Source organism: Anarhichas minor, unplaced genomic scaffold (genome assembly GCF_050575085.1).
Source record: "Anarhichas minor isolate MPS153535 unplaced genomic scaffold, ASM5057508v1 ptg000062l, whole genome shotgun sequence".
Lineage (NCBI taxonomy): Eukaryota > Metazoa > Chordata > Actinopteri > Perciformes > Anarhichadidae > Anarhichas > Anarhichas minor.
The window spans coordinates 6936661-6956862 of NW_027466508.1; the positions used below are offsets into that span (position 1 = coordinate 6936661).

At 43.0% G+C, this 20202-nt stretch overlaps 2 protein-coding genes across 2 annotated transcripts; one reads left to right on the plus strand and one right to left on the minus strand.

The window, feature by feature from the left end:
- The first annotated feature begins 2374 nt into the window (after nt 1-2374).
- Nucleotides 2375-7870, plus strand: lysmd2 (LysM, putative peptidoglycan-binding, domain containing 2). Its single transcript, XM_076077934.1, has 3 exons — nt 2375-2837; nt 3847-4163; nt 7132-7870. Exons 1-3 carry the CDS (start codon nt 2589-2591, stop codon nt 7181-7183), a joined length of 618 nt encoding a protein of 205 aa, XP_075934049.1. The 5' UTR covers nt 2375-2588; the 3' UTR covers nt 7184-7870.
- Nucleotides 7871-8785: 915 nt separating this feature from the next.
- On the minus strand, nt 8786-19687 carry scg3 (secretogranin III). The gene is made up of 12 exons (XM_076078047.1): nt 19585-19687; nt 18423-18475; nt 18226-18268; nt 17866-18093; nt 16646-16788; nt 16228-16386; nt 15910-16138; nt 15540-15656; nt 13062-13145; nt 12275-12385; nt 11158-11247; nt 8786-8904 (listed from the first exon to the last, which is right to left on the minus strand). The coding sequence occupies exons 1-12, from the start codon at nt 19685-19687 to the stop codon at nt 8786-8788; spliced, it is 1479 nt and encodes a 492-aa protein (XP_075934162.1).
- Between the last annotated feature and the right edge of the window lie 515 nt (nt 19688-20202).

The window sequence follows — 20202 nt, forward strand, 5'->3', positions numbered from 1 at the left end:
CTTTTATCTTCACAAAAAACTGCGCCTCGTCCAGAAAATACAACGATGAACTGATTTGCAGTTGAATTTAAAAAGTGACATCTCCCATTGAGAACACAATGTCACGATCAGGCTTTGCCCTGTGTGTTCTGTGTCTTTGTTTCTTTCTGTAGCTCCTCACTCACCTAATCAGTTCATTCAGTGCACCTGCCAGTCACACTCACCTCATCAGCTCATTACTCTCACCTGTTCACTCTGCCTAGTCACTATTTAAACCCCTGTCTTTCACTCACTCACTGCCAGATCATTGTGTTTGTTTCCCGTCCAACCCGCCCGTTTTGCTCGTCCTGTTCCCGGTTTTCCAGTCTGCCTGTTCTGCCTTTTCCTGCCGGATTTTCCCCCTCGTCTTTTGTCTTGTCCCTGGATTCCCTGTTTTCGGTTCATTAAAAACCTTTTTTTCACTACACCTGACTGTCTGCGTTTGAGTCCTCATCATGCCCCGTGACACACAATGTATAATTAATGCATTAAGCTCCCTCCTCTAGGTTTCTCTTTGTACTCTTACATAAGTTTAATGACCTGATTTCCATTAGAAAATGCCAGACAGCGAGATCATCTATAACCAGGACGGACTAATTAAATAAATTAATCATTCAGAGATCATGAATCCACTTGCTGCTTCCCAGTAGCCTATTTGTGAGTCAGCGAGTGACATCCTGTGCCTCCCAAAGTCGCACCTGCAGTCTTTGTACCTTCATTAAATCACGTATTACTTACTACCTTTCATGAACGTTAAAATGACTTAGTATGGTTATAATATTTGCATCATCAGTGCTTTCCGTTTCCAGCTCTTTGTAAGTAGCTACTCCCATGGCTTTAACTTTCTAACAGTGATTCAAAAAGGAGAAAACAACTTCGGGGAATTGAGCACCATTGGGGGATCTGAATAAACATGAACTGTGAGAGTCACAGACGACAGGAACGGAGCAATGAAAATCTCCACCAGTTACCATCCAGTAATGAATACATGATTGGAGTATACTGTCCGTGTTCACATATTGGCTGACATGTAACTTGGTTATTGAACTGGGGTTTCCCTTGTTCATTTATGGACTCTACAATGATTAACAGGTGCAAGTTAATATCTCATCGCATCATTGTGGAAAAAAAAAAGATTAGATGATGAGGATTTTATTGCATGTCAAACTGTAGAAAAGCTAATATATGTTTGCTAACGTCAGTGTTGTACAATGTAAACACTGGAAAATTGATGTTCAAAATGACATTATCAGCGTAACCACACAAATAAAATCAAAATTAGTTTGCCATAAAACAGTACAGCCAATTGTAGAATTGTAGAGTGGAAACAATATAAAGCCACTATGTATTATTGAGCATTCCAGTATGTTTATATTCCAGTATATCAATTGGGTGAAAACATGATTTTGAAGGAGGAAATATGGATTAAATGACTCTGATTACAAATGTATGTACATTGAAAAGACATCTTTCAAGAAACGTAATCAAAACCCTCAGTCAATACACACTAATACACATAGATGGAGAGTAAGAATATTAAAACAAATATTTCTAGCTTGAGTTTTTACTGTAACTGCATCACCTCAATTTAATTATTTCTTAAAGGATGTTTTGCTTGTGCGACTGATTTCAATATCATAGCAAGAAAAACGGGAAAATTATGTTTAGTGTATAAACAATCAGCTTTTCATTTGGCAGACTTTATGAGACTGATATGCCAGCTTGGGAAAATTCCTTTCACATAAAAAAAAAAAGGTTTTACAGTATGGTCCAGGTCTAAAACATATTATTTATATGCACGGTTGGTCATAAGACTGTAAACCACGTTCCTCTCACAGAGGCCATCCAAAGTGATCACTGCACTTAACAGCTTTGGCTCCAGATGTCACATTCAGTAGTACGTGGTCAACAGAGACCTGCTGAATGTTTCCACCCAATGTGAAAGGATCTCTCAAGTCCAATTAGTTACGTGTTACACAAGAAAAGAGAGGTGACCATCTCAGTCTTGGCTCTAAAGACCTTAAAACGTAGCCATATAATGACGGACCTTTTTACTACTGTTTTACAAGGTCATGCTATTAACAGCAAGTAGCTATCTGATAAAGGGAATAACCAGCATAACCATCTATCTATCTATCTATCTATCTATCTATCTATCTATCTATCTATCTATCTATCTATCTATAACCTTTCAACAAATGTTCTTAATCATCTTGGTCTATATGGTATTACGAATTATTTTATAGCCTTTCATCAATTGTTAGTAATCATCAAATTCTTCGTTATAAGGAATTATTTTGAAAGTGTAACCGGAAACTGTATTATTGTAGTTCCTGCCGGACGTCCAGGACGTCTTTACGTCAACGTAAGGCTCTATGACAAAAGCTACCCGTGAGGTGTTGATAGCGGTTCCCGAAACATGTCTCTTATTGATTGGTTGACATGCAGAGTATGACCGGGGATGGGAATCTCCCAGCCGCCTGAACCAGCGATTAACGTGACTGCAGCGGGTCAACTGGAGCGTTAAAGCACCCAGAGGTAACCGGGGCTCTTTGTTTATTCAAGAGAAGATGGCGGAGTTTTCGCCCGTCCTGCCGATGCGGGATAGAGGAGGAGGACGTTTTGGCCAGCCCATCTTCCCTCGGTCCAGGTCCGGTTCCGAGTCCGAGAGCGAACTGTCCCAGGGCCTGGCCCGGACCAAGATCCGGTCGTACGGAAGCACAGCCAGCGTCACGTCCTCCCTGGGGGAGAAGTACATAGAGCATCGGGTTGCAGACAGTGATACCCTGCAAGGGATTGCTCTCAAATACGGTGTCACGGTAAGGTTGCCACGCAAACACTTCCATGTTTAGTTTGTGGAGATGTGATGGAACATGAAATCAGTGTTAACGCACACGGTCGGTTCTCACGGACAGATCAGGGGAGCCAAACACAACAGCACGCCTATTCTCTCCATCATCACGTTTACCTCTGGATTATTTAATCTGTCGGGACACTATGATATGATTTCCGTTCACCGTTAGTTATTGGAGCATAAATAAACTTTTATTTATATATATATATATATGAACATTAAAGCCTAGTTGTATATTAGCTCTTTCGAGATGTTGCTGTAGCATCAGTCCAACACATTCAGGCTATTTCTTGTGTTTCACTTCGCCTTGTGTGAACAGGGCTCACTTCATTTTACTTTGAATCTCACAACACCAGCCAACACCAGTGAGGTGAAAGGGGGTCACACATAAGAGTGCTCAATTAATGCCACATGGGTTTTATACATTTTAACAATGGGGGGGGGGGGGGGGGGGTGCAGACTGTAGACTGTTTTCATTTACAGTGGATGGGGAGTGAAAGCTTTCTCAAGTTTGCATGTATACTTCTCCAGCCAAGGCGGCACTGCCAACCCGGGGGCTCTCAGGGTCCCAAAAGCCCAAGGTTCACTGCGTGTTAATTGGTTGTCTAATGAGATGTTTGACCAAATATCTAACCCTATTCCCAATGTATTTAGTTTTAATGTGTATCCAAAGATGTTTTTATTGCCATTTAGATCACATCTCCCGAGTTAAAATGCATGTAAAAAAAAAAAGTATGTTTTTGTTCACTTTATAGGAATCAAAAAGATTTAATGTCATGTGGATGAATTAAAACCAACTCCATATATTCATATCAGTGACACAATATAAGATAATCCTTTATTAGTATAATATAAGGTGTTTTAAGCTGACTCGGTCCTCAGGTCTAAACTTAAGTGCAAAGGAAGGAGACAGCTGAGTCACAGAAATGATGCTGTTCTAACACCGTCTGTTTGCTGTCACCCTCACATGCCAGATGGAGCAAATCAAGAGAGCCAACAAGCTGTTCAGCAACGACTGCATTTTTCTGAAGAACAGCCTCAACATCCCCGTGGTGTCGGAGAAGCGCTACATATTTAACGGACTGTCTCTGGACTCTCCCGACGGGGACGGTGAAGCAGCAGATCCACCCTGTGTTGTGTTGCGTGAGTTCGAGGGGCCCTCACCGCCCCCCGAGGACTCCAAACCCCCCCAGCCAGAGGAGCTGTCAGCCAAAGACTTCTTACACAGACTGGACTTGCAAATCAAACAATCCAAGCAGGCGGCACGCAGGCTGAAAGAAGAGGAAGTAAGGTGAGGTGTTGAAACACCCCCCCCCCCCCCCCCCCCCCCAACCAACCAACCAAACCGCTGCTTATTTCCTCTGTTGTTGACGAGTGCACACTTTCAGACCGGGCTGGGAACGCTCATTGCTAGTTATTGTCTTTCTGAATTTGGCTAAATTAGAAAAGTAGCATCAGTCAGCTGGTATTTATTGTGGGTGCGAGGGCTGACTGTTGCCTAGTGAACACATGATGGAGACCTGACTGTGGCACATGGCACAGAACACATTTGTAAGTTTGATAAAGTCTATTATCTGCAGGCATTTGTCCTGGTAAAAGCGCTGTTTTTTTTTTTTTGTCACTGTATTGCTGTTCACAGCCCCTTTCCCCCCCCAAAAGCATCGGCTATAGACATGGGACTAAAGATCAACCTTAATGCGTTGAAGTGCTTGTCAGGAATCCCGAACAGCAAGATCAGAGACCGTAAAGTGCAAACGCTGTCACGGAAGAAGGATCAAAGATAGGAATCAGGTTTTTTTTGCCGACCTGCTGCACTAGTCGGGTGCCGCGTTCTGCTACAATTCAGATAGTTAGAAGGAGATGTGGCTTGCTGAATCAGGCCGGAGCTCGTCTCCCTAACACTTCAGGTCGAGACAGAGAACAGCCTGTACGTCTGCTCGGTGCTGAGGTAGTAGTGGATGCCTGGCAGACCCCCATTCATAGACAGACAGACGTTGTTGGCACTATCAGTTTAGTCAGGACTGAGTCACACCACGGCAGGTTCCTCTACAGACATAGAGAATAAATATTCATTTTCCACGTCAGGCTCTCTAAAAGTGTTTCGCTCGTACTACAGTGGATCCTGTAGCAGCCGTTATGTAAATTCCCTTCCTGTCTTTGGCAGCTGCTCTGGTCTCAACTGTCCTTTGTCTGTGATTTCTATCATCAGCGCCAGTCTGACACCGTGTACCAGAACTGTAATAGATCTCTAATTTCTCCTGAAAGAAAATCGAAGGTCTTATCTTCATCTACCAAACATTTCATACCAAATGATATCAATGTAATCCGCCCACAGAACGATAGCATGTAGGATTTGAATGTTTTCCTACATCCTGTCGAGTTGATTTTGATTTGGTGTTATATTATGATCTAGAATGGAGTAGTAACTTCTTCTTCTTTTTCCGTGTGAAAGAGCCAGAATAAATCTTCAAAGGAATATATTTTGGTCTTTTTTTTTTTTTTTTTATAAGTAAAAAGGTTCTGACTGAATTAAAGGACAGTCTTTATTAACATCATGTGATAAACAGTCATTACTTGGTCCATGTTAGTCAGCTCTGTACATACTATTCGTCAGGTAAGATAATATTGTCGTATTTCAGTAATCTATGACCACCGACCGCGCAACATTTTCTATTAATGTAGTCGTGACGTGCCAGTAACCCTAGAACCGTGTTTTGTTTTTACAAAGGCACGAGCCAGAGTAAATGCGCAGAACAAAGTCTTTTAATGTCTCTGTTAAGTGTTTACCCACCAAAGCCCAGCTTTGTGTGAGGCCTCGTCTCCAGCCACATCCTCTGCTGTGGAGCTGCTGTGTGTGTCGACAAACACAGGCTCGCTGCCTTGTTTTCAGAGTAAACACAGACCGCATGTCCGTTTGGCTTCCTCCCTCTAATGGAACAGACGACAAAGCGACTGCTTGATACATTTCCTTCTGGAGGACCCTATATCTTCATATATGGATTTACATTACGAAGATTTAGTTTTTATCTCCAAACTGTGGCCACACTATGCAACAAACTCAGTCAACACTGTGCAGTCCTGCAACTTGCTTCTAAGCCCAAAGACGTCTTTCCTGTCACTTCCTGTCATGTATATTTATCGTTTAACAACTTTATTTGTATATTACATTTAAAAAAACAACTGAGTTATGGAATCGTTCTAAAGGCTCATAAAGAGAGAGGATGATATGGAAATAGGGTGAGAAAAGAAACAAAGACTCTTGACTCCTAAACATGTGTTTGTGCCAGATCAGATGAAGGAAACATGATATGAGTCAGAACAGGTTTATAGTAAAGTAGAACAAGTGTCGTTCAATGTGTATATACTTATCCCCACAAAGCCTTAATATAATAGAGGATAGACCGAGCCCTCGATAAAGAGTTCTTCTTCTTCAATCAAAGGTTTATTGTGAACATCCAGATGCACAGGGAGGGTATCTGTAGAAAACAGCACTTATAAATATAACTCTCTTATTGGTGCCTTTTGTGATCAGTTCAATGTTGAATTTGTTAAATAATTACCTTTTTCTTTTTTAATTCAACAAGCAATTTGCTGCACTTCAGCGGTATACTGAAAGCAGCGAAAAGGCAGAACCGAGTACACTTCGCTTTATTTATCTCAAGTAATGCCGTTATCGCGATATTCAACATTATCGCATGTTTTTCCACATAAAGTGCAACTCTGTTTAAAAGACTGATCCCGTCATCCCTCAGGATGTTTCCATGTTGTCACGAAGAAAATCTATAGGAACATTATTTTAGCCTTGTACTTTTACTGCTCTATCTCCTCTATTGATTCTGATCACTCTAATTAACTGTACTCCGGACTGTGTCACTCAACCTTGTGCATAGTTTGAAAATGTAGAGTAGCACTACAGGAAACAACAATATTTCCTCCCAATTAAGGAACGTGTTGAGGCAAACATCTCAAAAGAGAGTAGCCAGTTAGGAGCAACTTCAAGATTGAGCTCAAGACATTGGTGCGTTGTATCGAGAGAGGCCAGATGAGGCCAGATGAGCCCTGACGGAGAGCAACGCGGCTGTTTGGTTAGCCTCATCCATTATTCACTTTCACCTTGTCACTGTTCAGCAGAGGGAGAAAGAGGGGAGAGGAGTTAAAGAAAGTGTGTGTGTGTGCGATTGCATTAAAATGAGTTTCCACTGTGGGTAAACTCCCCAGAAACTTAAAGGTTATCTATCTTTTCTTTTTCTCATTCGCAGGAACGATCAGGAGGACTACACGGCCCCCACGTCGTCATATCAGGAGATATAAAAGACCCGTCCGTTTTCTGCAGACACACGCTCCAACATACAAACAGTACTGCAACCACATCGCTTTTTTTTTAAACCGTTCTGCTTTTACCAAACCACGTTAAACAGAAGTGACATGTTTGCCTTTTTATTTATTGATATGCAAGTATTGCGATGTAGGTTTCTTGTTTAGTAGAGTTTTACAGCTCGGAGGAGCATCTGATATAAATATCGTCCGAGCACAAGTGCCCATCTACTCATCATATGCTTCTGACGCTACTGTACAGAACCCACCTGCTGCATATGTACACACACACACACACACACACACACACACACACACACAGCTAAGCAATTCCAGAGGGATTAGCTTGTTAAAGTTGCGAACCGCTTCTGATTTGCTAAATCCGGTCCTATAATAGTATCACTGGAAAGTATATTCAGGCCTTCCTCATCAATGTTTACCCTGTACGAGCTCTCCCCAAACAGAAGCGGCGGATAGACTCGAGCTTTCGAACACGTTCCATTTTGCCTCATTCAAGCTTTGGTCTTTGGGGGGAGGGGGGGGGACAGAAGGGACTGCTCTATTTTTTTTGAAGTGTGAATGCATTATTTATGTGTGTGGAGAACTGTCCGTTACAGCTGTTTTATTGTACTTTTCAAATGTATTGGTTTTATTTGGGGAGAATAAATGTGTAATCAAACCAAACATGAAGCTCTCGTGTGTTTTCATGATAATGCAGGTTCATGTGAGCATGTTGATGTCAATTATTGGTGTTTTGTTTTGTCCCCCCCCCCCCCGATGTGCTGCTTTGCCGTCACATTTAAGAACACAGGTAAAGAAAATGCAAAGTTTTAATTGCTTTTAAACTTTAGGAAAAAAATCACAAATATTTACATTTAAAAATACTTCTCTTGAGGCTCTACAGAGATGGAAATGTTGAACTCAGAGACATGCTGAGAGCATTGATGGTACAAACGGGGGGGCCCCCTAGTGGGCTCCCAGGAGAATTACAGCAGAACCAAATGGGAGTACGTAGATCACTGACATGATGCACAAAGAACAAATATTTTTTAGGGTAAAATAAAAAGCTAGATTACATATACACTGGAAAAAGTAAATATAATAGGCTAAGACAGGTTACACTGAATGAGTACACTTTGATATATGTGCATTTCGTTGCAAAAAGTATATTGGAAATGGTAGATGATGTAGCTATGGCATCATACTCTCATAACATTCATTTCCCACAGGAGTCAGGTTGGAGTAAATGCTAGCGTTTAGTTGGACATGTGAGGTGGTTACATAAAATACTTTGATTTCTCTCTCAATAATATTCTAGGGATTATTACTCTGCGATCTTGGCGTGCAAATATAATCGTATGTAGCTGTGAAGAATCGGTTTACTGTTTTGATAGTTTTGTTAAATCCATTCTCTTGATACATTTTGGGAATGTCTTGGAGGGTTAACAAGTTCCCCTAAGCAGGTAGTTTTGAATACACAGTACATACTTTACCATGCCATGGGAAATAACTAAGTAGTCAGGGTTTTGTTTGAGATGTTAATGTCAGATTCAGTCCCGTGTTGAGGGTCGGTTGGAGGATGGGTGATGGGTGTCGGCGTTACAGGCTGCTGTAGATCCTCTTGATGGTGTCGCCCTCATCCTTGGCGATGATGCCCTTCTGAATGTAGGTGTCAACCTGCTGGTCCATGAAGTCCTTCAGCTTGGACAGGTCGTAATCTGGACAGAGAGGCAGAAACAAAGGATGGGTTTATATTCTGAGATTCAAATAGGAAGATCATGAGGCCCCGATAGTTGGCAGGATAGATCAGACATTAAACTTCTTAAGACGGGGCACCCAAACAAGCCATAATCTGGTACGGTAGTTCATTATCAAGGGGGATTAAGGTCAGAGTCAGCATATTTGTCTGGGGTCGAGAAGATACCACATACATAAGAAGTAGGTCGAAAGATCACGCTGTGGAACGTAATTGCCAAGTTGTACTTCCAACAGTGAAATGATTCGTAGTATGCGATTCAAATTTTATGTGATCAGTTTCCAACAAACTCACTCAAATACTAAAGAAATAGGTCAAGCTTTTTTTTGACACACCATTTGTAAACACCTTGCTCTAGACAAGTCCTTGTCATAGCACCATAAGGCCGCTGTGGCTATATTTAGAGATGAACACAACCTACCTCTGTATCATCCATCATGGTCACAAATGAGTCTCAGAAAGCAGGCAAACAGCTGCTGCACCACTTCTCCCTGCTCTAACTGGGGGGGGGGGGGGGGGGGACATAAGGACGGAGGACGGACAGCCGAAGAGTCACACAACATCTTCCTAATGACATTCCTAACAGCAGCAATGTATTGCGTTGCCTCGAGACACAGTTGCCCTGCGGACGACCAACATGACGTGTGCGAGGGATTAACTGAATGTGATTAGAGACGCAGAGCGCCGCTTCTCTCAATCTTTGCTGCGAGGAGCCGAGAGCCAAAACCAGGATGTCGACTCTGTGTCCGTCTGCTCCTCTGGCTAATCTGTGTGGTGTGTGGGCGTAAACACACACACACACACACACACACACACACACACACACACACACACACATGTATTGACACAGACACACAGAGAGAGTCTGCTGAGATTGTCCTAATGCGTGCTTCTGGTATAGAGTAAACACAGTAAATTGCCGTCGCCCAATCTGTTACTATGACACTGCTTTGTTGTCCTCCAGCTGTACTTTCTCCGTAGAGAGAGAGAGAGAGAGAGAAATAATGAGAGAATAAGGATGAGGTTTAATGTGGTACAGCGTCGTGTATCATTTGAGCTGCTGAGTGCCACTACGGAAAAATGAGGTGATCTTGGGGGGGCCACATTTTGACTCAGTGTGTGTGTGTGTGTTCAGTGTGAGCTTGTGTCTGCTATCTGTTCATCTCCTCTGCCCGGATCACTGAGGGGCAGGCGGGGACGCCCCTGTTGTCCCAGACAACCACTCACCACGCACCAGAATGCTAATGAAGTGTCCTATATAGAGCCTGGTTGGAGACGAGCACTGAACAAAACTTCCCTGCTGCTCGGGCCTCTGCAGCTCCATCTTCGGGGGTTCAAGATGCACACAAGAATTTAGGTCAAACTTTTGCCTCTCTGTCTTTCGATTGTTTCTCTGACTCACCAGTGGCTGAATCACTTATCGATCGGCTCAGATTAGAGCAGGCCACTGAACGTCAGCAGTGCATTTAAATCGCACTGAGCTAGAGTTTTTCGTTTTTTTTTCGTCCGAGATGTCCTGATATGATCAACAGTGGACGAATGAATAATGAGAACTCATTAACATTTCATTCTCTGCTGCTTAATTAAGCACTACTGGGCATCAGTTTTACAGTGTGGAGAGCCAAACAGCAGACGAGTGCACAGTTTTCACAGCTCTGCAGACTGGTGCATTTTCTGGGTCACATGCTGCGTCGTTATGAATGCTGACAGTTACAGGATGGGGGGAGGCACACTCACCAACTCTATAAATCCATAGTCATGGGCATTGATGACAAAGAGTTGGTGGTCTCTTCGTGGCTTTTTCTTGTTGTTGTGATACTAGTGCTAATCATGAACCAGGTTCAAAATCCACGACTACATCTCCTTTCACACACATGCTCAACTGCACACACAAATATTGAGGAACAGGAAAAAAGGGAATAAAATGAATAGACATTTGTCTCCGAACAAGAAAGCGGCATCGCGAGTAATTACGACGGACTCATCAACAATTATCCATATTCATAGGATCTGGAGTGAAGCATCATTCCTGGATCTCATTTTACTTGCAAATTGAGGCAAACAAAAGAGACTTCAAATTGTCTGTACTTGAGTGCGTGTCTGTGACGTGTCTGTGACCCAGCACAGTTTAGTGAGGGGACGAGGGTTTGCAAATCAGGATGTTTTCTGGGTCTGGCTCTTTAAAACTCAGCAAAGTTTGGAGTGTGTGTCTCACCATCTTTGCCCTCTTCTTTGTTGTGTTTCTTCAACCACTCGATGTTCTTCCTGATGGCCTCCAGATACATCTCTGACTTGCCAGGCTGATCTGGTGGGAGATGGAGAAAAATTAAGAAGATGAGACATGAAAATCTTCCTCTTTTATGTATTAGAAAATAGTAAATATGTGGATTTCCTTTTACTACTTCTGTAACACATTTACTCATAAGAAGAGTAAGACAGTTCCATCTTTGACTTGTCAATTATTTACACCACAAAATGTTCATAAGCAAGAAGTTATGGTTTAACTTTCACTTGTCTGTACACTGACAGCAGTATAATAAGACACATTCTTTATGGCTCAGGTCCAAAAAAGACCCACTCAATGTAGAAAAGTGGTAGCTGCGATAGGTGTATGATATCTACAGTTTGGGATTTAAATGGATATTAAGCACCAATCAAAATCAGACTACTGCTTCAACACAGATTATAGTCGGATTATAATGCATGCCCCTAATTTTCCCATCATATTATGCAACTCAATCCAGCACAGATAACACAGAGTTTAGTTGACATTGCGCAGGATTCATGTCATTTCCTGAATGTCCTGGTGGTAATCCTGCTCTATCTTCCGTTTTGATTTTCTTCTTTATGCACGCTTGCGTGTGTGCGCGTGTGTGAGGATTACATTGAGCGTGTACAGTACAGTGTTCAGGGACAGAGAATAATGGCAGCTGTGACAAGCTTTCCTGTGAGTGTTATTGGACTGGCCTAGTTCAGGGACTTAACTATGATTGGCCTCGACTACACAGTGCTGTTTGCTTCCTGTCAGCCCTGCTGAGTCAAAACAAAAGTCTGGAAAGCTCTCGGCCGCTACGTTCAAACTCATTCTGGAGACATTTCACTGCGGTAGAGGGAAGAACCGATGTGGTGGGAATCTGCTATATTTGAGAACTCTGCATTTATTTGGGACATTTGACACAAAGGAAACTGAGTTATGCAATTTACAAGGCACACGGTTTATCATTTTTGAAGGGCAAAACTGTATCAAATTATTTTTATCAAATTATCAAGCTACTAAACAAAAAGCTATTCATGTTTCCTCAGGTCATCAGGATTGGGTAGTGTGGACTGACTGGTCTCAGTTGATGGCTGCTCCTCCTTGGTTGAGTCTTTCAGGTTCTCATACACCTTCTGCATCTTGGCGGCCTCAGCCTTGGTGTTGTCTTCCTCATCCAAATTTTTTCCTGCAGCAAACAAACAGTACACGGAGCATTAAATCATGTTGCCCAGTTGCCTGTAGAGATGCTCATAGCAATAGTTCAACTTTTCCAGAATCAATTGTACATGTATGCTTTTTTATAATGATTACACAAACAAGATATGTGATTTTTTTTTTTGCCTTTAGAGATGCTGAGAGGTGGATTTTCTTACCTTCTGACTGAGCCAGGCAAGCTGTTAGCCTCTGTTTACAGTCATTATGCTAAGCTAAGCTAACTGGCAGTAGCCTTTCATTTACAGATTTGAGAGTGGTATTGATGTTCTCATCTAACTCTCTGCCAGTGAGCAAACCAGCATATATTTCCCAAGATGCCAAACTATTCCTTTGAAGGTCAATTTAACCTCCCAAAATCTGCTTGGAAGTTTTGTCCGACATCTTTCTAGGATAGTTTGTAAAACTTAAAAGTTTGAAAACACTTGAGGGGAACCGGACGTGTTTCTGTTAATTAAATAATTCAATCAAACTATATTTTACTATATATAAACTATATAACACAAAAAATGTGCCAATGAAGCCTATGAAGCTTCACAGAGCCTAATATACTAACTAATAATATAACTAATATCTGACCATGTTGACTGAAATGACATGATTTTATTGATGTTTGACTTGATTGGAGGACAACTTGTGAGGTTGTTTACCGTTGGGTCCAGTGAAGTCAGGAAGCCCGAGAGCCTTGCCCAGCTTGTTCTTGGTCTGCATGGCGATCATAGCATCCAGGTTCTCTGCAGGTGGATGAAACGGGCCAAACATTTACTTAAGGTTTGATTAGCATTGTGACGTCAGTTCACTCTACGGCTAATGAATGAAAAGCTCTTAACCGTTTCAAAGTGCCACGCTGTTCCTGCGTGACTCAGAGGGTAATTAACATTAGAAAAGGGTTTATTCATTGAATAAAATGAAGGTTCAAGAGTATGACGATAGTCATAGTAGAAAGTCTTGTTCTTTTCCACCATCATTTTCCAATAATGTTGTTGTTCATTGTAGACTGAACATTGGATAAGAAAACACAGGTTACAGGAATAATTTGCAATTCATCCAAACAAGCACATATGTTTTGGGAGTTAGTTAATTTGTCATCGGTGTGTGTTACCACAAATATTACAGTGGCTTAAGCTTTCCGAACAAGATTAGAGAATACAAAAGACTCCAAATCAGCCTGGGAATAACAAAAACAGATCATATGGCCGACAGAGACTGAAGTTAAGTGTCAACTGATCCTCTCTGGATTAGCAAAGCGGTAAACATTATGCTCAAAAACAGAGGAAGCAGATGTTCTAGGGATACACACATCCCAGAGATCAGCTGGAATTTCATCCTTTACATCAAGTTCTGCTCAGACTTTACGTTGAGTCCCCCTGTTTAGCATTTAGACGCACCATTCAAGCACTAACACATGCTTTATCGCACACTACAGTGTTGCAAGCAGCGATAAGGTTATGTATCAATGCACACCATTTGCCAGCAATTTCTCCTATAAAGACATATCTTATATCAACACAACTGTGTTTCACTATATCATCATTCATTATCTGTTCATGCACCAGCCTCACATGACACTTACATCTGCTTGTAACTACATTATTGTGTGTTACAAACCATTTATTATATTTCTATATATGCTAGGGCTTATAAATGCTAAATTGACTTGAAGTAAAGCACTACCCAAGTTCCTAAAACGAAGTTAATATTCTGAATTATAACAAAACTTTTTTTGGGGGATGGGAGATTTTGGTAAAGAAGAGGTTATTAGAGACAATAAAGAGACAGGAGAAACAGGAAGGCTTGATTTTAGCGCCGTAACTGAGGAACCGTACACATTTCCCCTCTCATCTGCGTTCACTCGAGCCTCTTTTTCATTTCTTATTATCCAAGCGTCTCACTTTGTGCATTCAAGCCGCCTCCTCCCACCTGTGGCACAGTGGAAGCCCATCTTTCCATTCTGTCCCTCTGCCCACACAAACACGTCATCATTCTTCCTCCCCCACTCTCTCTCCCTATCTCTCTTTCCCTCTATCTGTCTTGGGGCCTGTTTCCCCCGATTAGCGTTGATGGACAGGCCCGTGTGTATTCAGTCGTGTACCTGGGTGACTCTTCGGAGCATCACAGCCAGCAGGGGCTGAAGGTGGGGAGGGGGCGCAATGACTGGTTGCTAGGCGATGGCGGAGTTCCGTCCTATTATCTCCTCACAACCGACACGACACAAAGCCAGAGGGGTTGCCTAGGGAACCCGTCTCTGTCGTACACCGGTGTGTAACGTCAGCGGTGGTCATTTGTTCCACTGTGAGGGTCATCTGAAAGGGTATACTGATTAACCCGTATAACGTCAGCCTTAGTCATAAGAGTTGATCACAGCTCTGATAGTGAAATATATGCACAAGAGTCATTCTAATTAGCTACAAATTATATTTGTCATCTGCGTTAAGACGAGTGATGAAAGAAATAGTTCACAAATTCATTGGCCAACAGTTTCTGAGTCATTGTTCAAACAAAAATGCCAAACATTCTTTGTTTTAAGCTTCTCAATTATAAGGATTGACTGCTTTTCTATGTTTTCTATGTTTTTATATATCATGACAATAATCTTGCTGCCCTAGTATTTTTACGTACGACTGAGTGTCATTTGAGAGAGAGAGAGAGAGAGAGAGCGAGAGAGAGAGAGATGTTGGGTCTTGGGTTTCCTGAGGCTCACATAGAGAGATGACAGCTGTCCCTTACAGGTGGCTGACTTTACCAATGGCTACTGATGTGATGGCCAGCCATAAAAACAAGCCTGGTCATATAGGGCGCCCCTAAGACTAATCTGTCAGCGCAGGCTTCACACTCCACCGCACCAGCTGATAGGGAACATTAACTCGGCTCAACGCACTTGGAAGACGAGGAAAAAGCACATATATAAACACACAGACAGAGAAATGCATGTGCACGAGTCGGCTAATGCAATGGACGGATAGAAGCTTAGATTTTAGATCGTTCATCCACATGTAAGCCACACATACATAAGGCTGTTCAACATGATTGGAATCAATATTGCATTATCATTCATATTTGTATGAATATATATTGTGTTGTTTGTGTTATTGTTCACCACAAATGCATCGCGGTCTTCGATGTCTTACCCAGATAGGACACGCCCTCCTCCGGCGTGATGGTGCCGTACTTCACCATCATCTTCACGAAGTCGATCAGCGTCTTCATGATGGTGATCAATGTCTCTCTCTCCTGAGCGTCTTGATCTGCAACAGCAAACCGGAGAACACATCTGGCATCAGTGTTTCATTCATGTTAATTGGCTCCCGTGGCGTTAATGTTACCACATGGCGTTTGACCGTGGGGGTCATGAAGATGGGATTGTAAATAATTTGTTAGGAGGACAAAACAAGCATGGGCTCATCCTTTGAGAACAGTATCGCCTTGACAACAAGAACTGCTATCTTGGGATGCTGTGAAACGATGATTTCTAAACTGTCCCGGTGTTCTCGTCTTTACCTGAGTCGAGGCTCTTGAGCAGACGGTAGAAGTTGGGGAAGTACTGCAGGTCCTGGAGCCCGTCTTCGGGGCTCACCTCGTTGCCCTCCTCCGTGTCTTTGTCCCAGGTCCCGGCGGCCTTGTCGCCCCCTTCTTCTTCTGCATCCCTGTCCACCTCGTCCTCGACCATGTCGTCGTTTTCTTCCTCGTCGTCCTCGTTGTAGCGGCGCCTGGGTGGCTCCCACGTGTCCTGGGGATGCCAGGAGTTTTGGTTGTTACTGTCGTCATCCTTATTGTTATCACTCTCCTCGTCACTATCACTTATTCACAGGTTTTTACCTTGTCAGCGTCTGAGTCCTGGACGTCCTGCTCTCCCCTGGTTTCCTGGTCATTGCTGTCAACGTCCTCAATCTCGTTGTTCCTGGCGTTTTTGGTGATGAGGTCTTGGAGAGCCTCGGCCACCTGGTACTCTAAAGTATCTGCCTGACTGTCAGTGATCTACAGAGGGGGGGGGGGGGAAACAAAGAGACGGACAAATGTGTCATAACAAATGTGCCGTAAGACGTGTTAAAACAGAACAGAGTGCACCGACCATGAACCTCTATGTGTCACATATTGATTGCTGTCACCGAGAGAACCATCTCAGGGAGCGACTTGGACAAAGCACAATTCACAGAGAGAGATCGAGAGTTCCTGTTGATTAAATGTCCCGCTACACGCTGTGTCAAATCGAACGGCATACAAACTCGCAACCTACCAGCCCCAGTTTGAGCAGTTTCGAGACGATCCTGTCGAACACCCCTCTGTCGTCCTCCTCGTAGATCTTGTTTGCGATCTTCTGGACAATGTCTTCTGCTGTCAGCGGGGTGCCGTCGACCTGGCGGAAACTTTCTGGGTCATCTGAGAGGAGACGACACACATCATTATCATTTGTAACTTTCTAATAGCTGTGTGTGGATGTAAAGCAGGTGTTTCATGCTTTAATTCTTAATCGGATGATATTCCTCAATATATTGTTGAATATATATATTGCTTTCTCCCTTTTCTACTCTCTACTTTATTCCATCTTCTTCTCTGTCTCTCTATTGTACCGTAGAAATGAACAAGAGCTGTCAGTAATAAATAATTCGCCCTCTCCTCTCCTAATATTTAACTTCTCTATATCTGCATTACTGAATAAGAAATGTGCCATTTGCTACAGCTTGACTCTTACATAACAGTCCCAGCTGCTTCCCAACGTCCACGCACAACAAAAATAAGCAGTGCTGGAATAAAATGTTGCCCGTATCGGCGAGTTGAATCGCCAGTGTTGAGCTTCACCTATTTATGTCTCACTCCAGGAAATAAGGAATTAAATCTCGCCTGCACTTGCCAAATTTAGATGTAGCGTAACCTGACGAGCTGCTTGTTGTTGCCAGGCCGACCGCATGAATCGATGAAGAGTAGCACTCAGCACTTTGTGTCTGAGTCACCTGGCCTCAGAGGCTCTGCTTTATGCTGATGATTAGATCAAATTACATGCGTACACAGTGAAATGTGTGCTGATCTGATGACATCTATTGAGGCTCAAAATCTATGCAGATACCAGCAAATGATTGGATTTCGAGTGAAATGGTCGGTGTCTACATGTATTTAAAAGTCTCCTGTGAAAAGAGAAGAAGCTGGTACGGTAGCCCAGCGTAAGCTTTCACAACTGCTGTGACTATTGGGAGAGGATAATCTTTCTCTCTCACATGCACGTGTCCTTTGACTCTTTCTCTCTGTCTCTGCTCATCCCCATCACACACACACATGTGTTTCCTCTGCCTACTCTTTCTTAAAATGTCTGCCCGGCGGCCTGTCAGTGACAGACAGAAGCACGCTGCATGAGGCCCGCCCGTGGCGACCAGGGCAAAGGTCACACATGCAGAAGGGGAATCAGACCAAAAGGCCGCGTTCGGCAGCTAACCCGGTGGACGCGGTGACAGGTGTGCGTACCCTGGTACTTGCCGTAGTCCATCCCGTTCTTGGTGGAGTCGTAGTCCTCAGCCAGACGGCGGCTCTTGGTCGAGTCTGATTCATCTGGAACGTACTGGTCCTCCTTCTCGGGGGGCACCTCAGTGGTCTCCTTTGATTTCTGGCCGTCAGCCAGCGACTTCAGCACAGTGAAGTCGTCGAGATCCTGCTCTGACTCGGCGACCTTGGAGGCCGTGGGACGCTTGCTCTCTGAAAGACAGCAGGGACGGAATGATCAAACTGGAGACATACAAGTGGTGAAGATGAACTCCTCTCGCATGGATGTGAAGTGCTGCAACATGAACCCGGCGTTAATTGATTGGCAGTAAGGTTTCCTCTTACCCGCTGACTGTACTGCAGCCTTCACGCTGTCCGCCTCAGCAATCTGAGGAAATGACAAACGTTACACAAATAATTTCCACGCAGGATATAAGCTCTGATTAGTAATGTTTGCTGGGCTAATACCGTGGTTGTTTGACAAGTGACCGTAAAACCCAGTTGGCCGGATATTGGATGATAAAATGAGCTGTGAGGCTTACCTGCTCTTGTAGTGGTCTTTCTTCCGTCAGCTGTCTATTGTACACAGATTTATCTGCAACAACAACAAAAAACATGCAATAACTTTAAACTTTTAAGCAGACTCAGATTTCTTAGGTCACAAATGTGAATTGCGCATAGATTCATCTGCTTTTTAACAGAACTCTAATAAGATAATGTACTTCTTTAAAAGGTGTCACTTTTTTTTAAAAACTTTTTTTTCTTCTTGTCATTTAAATACATTTGTATCTTTCAGACTTATGGGATCGTTTCTGAGCTCCCAACTCACCATGCACTGCAGAGGCAGGGCTTAATCGGATTATCAAACAAAAAGATTAAACTGCAGCGAAAATAGACCACAAGCGGCCCTAACGTGCGAGAAGGCGTCGTTGAACGCACCAGTCACTGCTGAGCTGCAGCTGAACTTTAGAGGCACTGCTCTCTGCTATGTTTAGTTAGTCGACGGGTTCACAGATGAACAAAACAAAGCGAAATGATCGTATTACAGCTTCTTAAATGACAATATTTCGTGGTTTTGTTACTCCTCTGTGACAGTTAACTGAATATATTTTTGAGTTGTGGACAAAACAAAACATTTGAGGACGTCATCGTGGCTTTGAGAAACACTGATTGACATTTTCCACCATTTTCTGATAGACCCAACAACTATTTGCTTAATCGAGAAAACAATTGACACGTTACTAAACATGGTTATCGTTAGTTGCAGCCCTATACTAAACCTACACAAGTATAGGATAAATGGTAAATAAATTGATATATATATATCAATAGGCTAATAGCCCTTTAAATTACCTGTACTGTACAAGGTCTACACGGTGTAATAGACAAATATAGTTTTCCTGCCGATATTCCTATATAATTGATGTTTTTTTAATGATTAGATCAGTATACTAATAAGTTCAAAATAACCTTGTAGTCTTTTCTCTCTTTTAATTTCAGGCACCATGTGTGCTGAACAGTAGGATCTTATTGCACTTTGTGGCGTTTTTAAAATCTTCTTTTGTAATCACTGACTTCCTCGAGAACAGTTTTATTTAGCATATCTACATTTCTAAACATAATAGCCTATTGCAAACATGTTTTACAGTACCGGATTACTAAAATGCATGTCTCTCGCACGGTTAGAGGCGATGGCCAACTCACCATCCGTTGAGGCTGTAGGTGTGGGGAAGGCAGATATCTGGCTCACTACATTCAGGGCTAGAAGCTGGAAAAGGACAAAAAGACCGACGTATTTAGACGCCATCCTTAAATAAGCTGTCTCAGAGTGTCCAAGAGGAAGATATATCCTGGCCGTCAAAGTGCTGAATGTGTGGACAGCTCCGCTCCGCTTCGCCCGATCGCTGGTGCTGAAACTGCCTCGGAGGCTGCGCCCTGGATGGAGTACCCAGTGTGTGGTGGCCCTGCTCATCGTCAGCGGAAGGACGGGCGCCGTAAGCCAATCCAAATTGGCTGTGTCCACAGCTCTAACGTGATTGGTTGAAACCCAAATACAGGGCGCAACTAAGAGCCTAAGTCCCGCCTTCGCTTTCTGTGTGCTTGAGTAGGTTTGCAGGTGGATTCCTTGCTAGCTGTGAGCGTGCTAGCTGTGAGCGTGCTAGCAGCAGGGTACTCCTCGTAGGTAGCCCAAACGGAGCACGCACACAGGCCCAGGGACTCTAGGTGGCGCTGCTCCGTCAGTAATAGTTACCCTAACGTAATACCAGAAAGCCCACACCCTTTTTATTTTGTTACAAAACATCTAATATAACACAGACAACT

Bases quoted from the DNA above. Each gene is read 5' to 3' on its own strand.
- lysmd2 (XM_076077934.1), top strand. From the start codon at position 2,589: ATGGCGGAGTTTTCGCCCGTCCTGCCGATGCGGGATAGAGGAGGAGGA. The intron at 2,838-3,846 runs GTAAGGTTGCCA...CTCACATGCCAG, and splicing joins CTCTCAAATACGGTGTCACG to ATGGAGCAAATCAAGAGAGC. The intron at 4,164-7,131 runs GTGAGGTGTTGA...TCTCATTCGCAG, and splicing joins CTGAAAGAAGAGGAAGTAAG to GAACGATCAGGAGGACTACA.
- scg3 (XM_076078047.1), bottom strand. From the start codon at position 19,687: ATGGCGTCTAAATACGTCGGTCTTTTTGTCCTTTTCCAGCTTCTAGCC. The intron at 13,146-15,539 runs GTAAGACATCGA...ATCCACCTGCAG, and splicing joins GGAGGGCGTGTCCTATCTGG to AGAACCTGGATGCTATGATC. The intron at 8,905-11,157 runs GTGAGACACACA...CTCTCTGTCCAG, and splicing joins CAAAGAAGAGGGCAAAGATG to ATTACGACCTGTCCAAGCTG.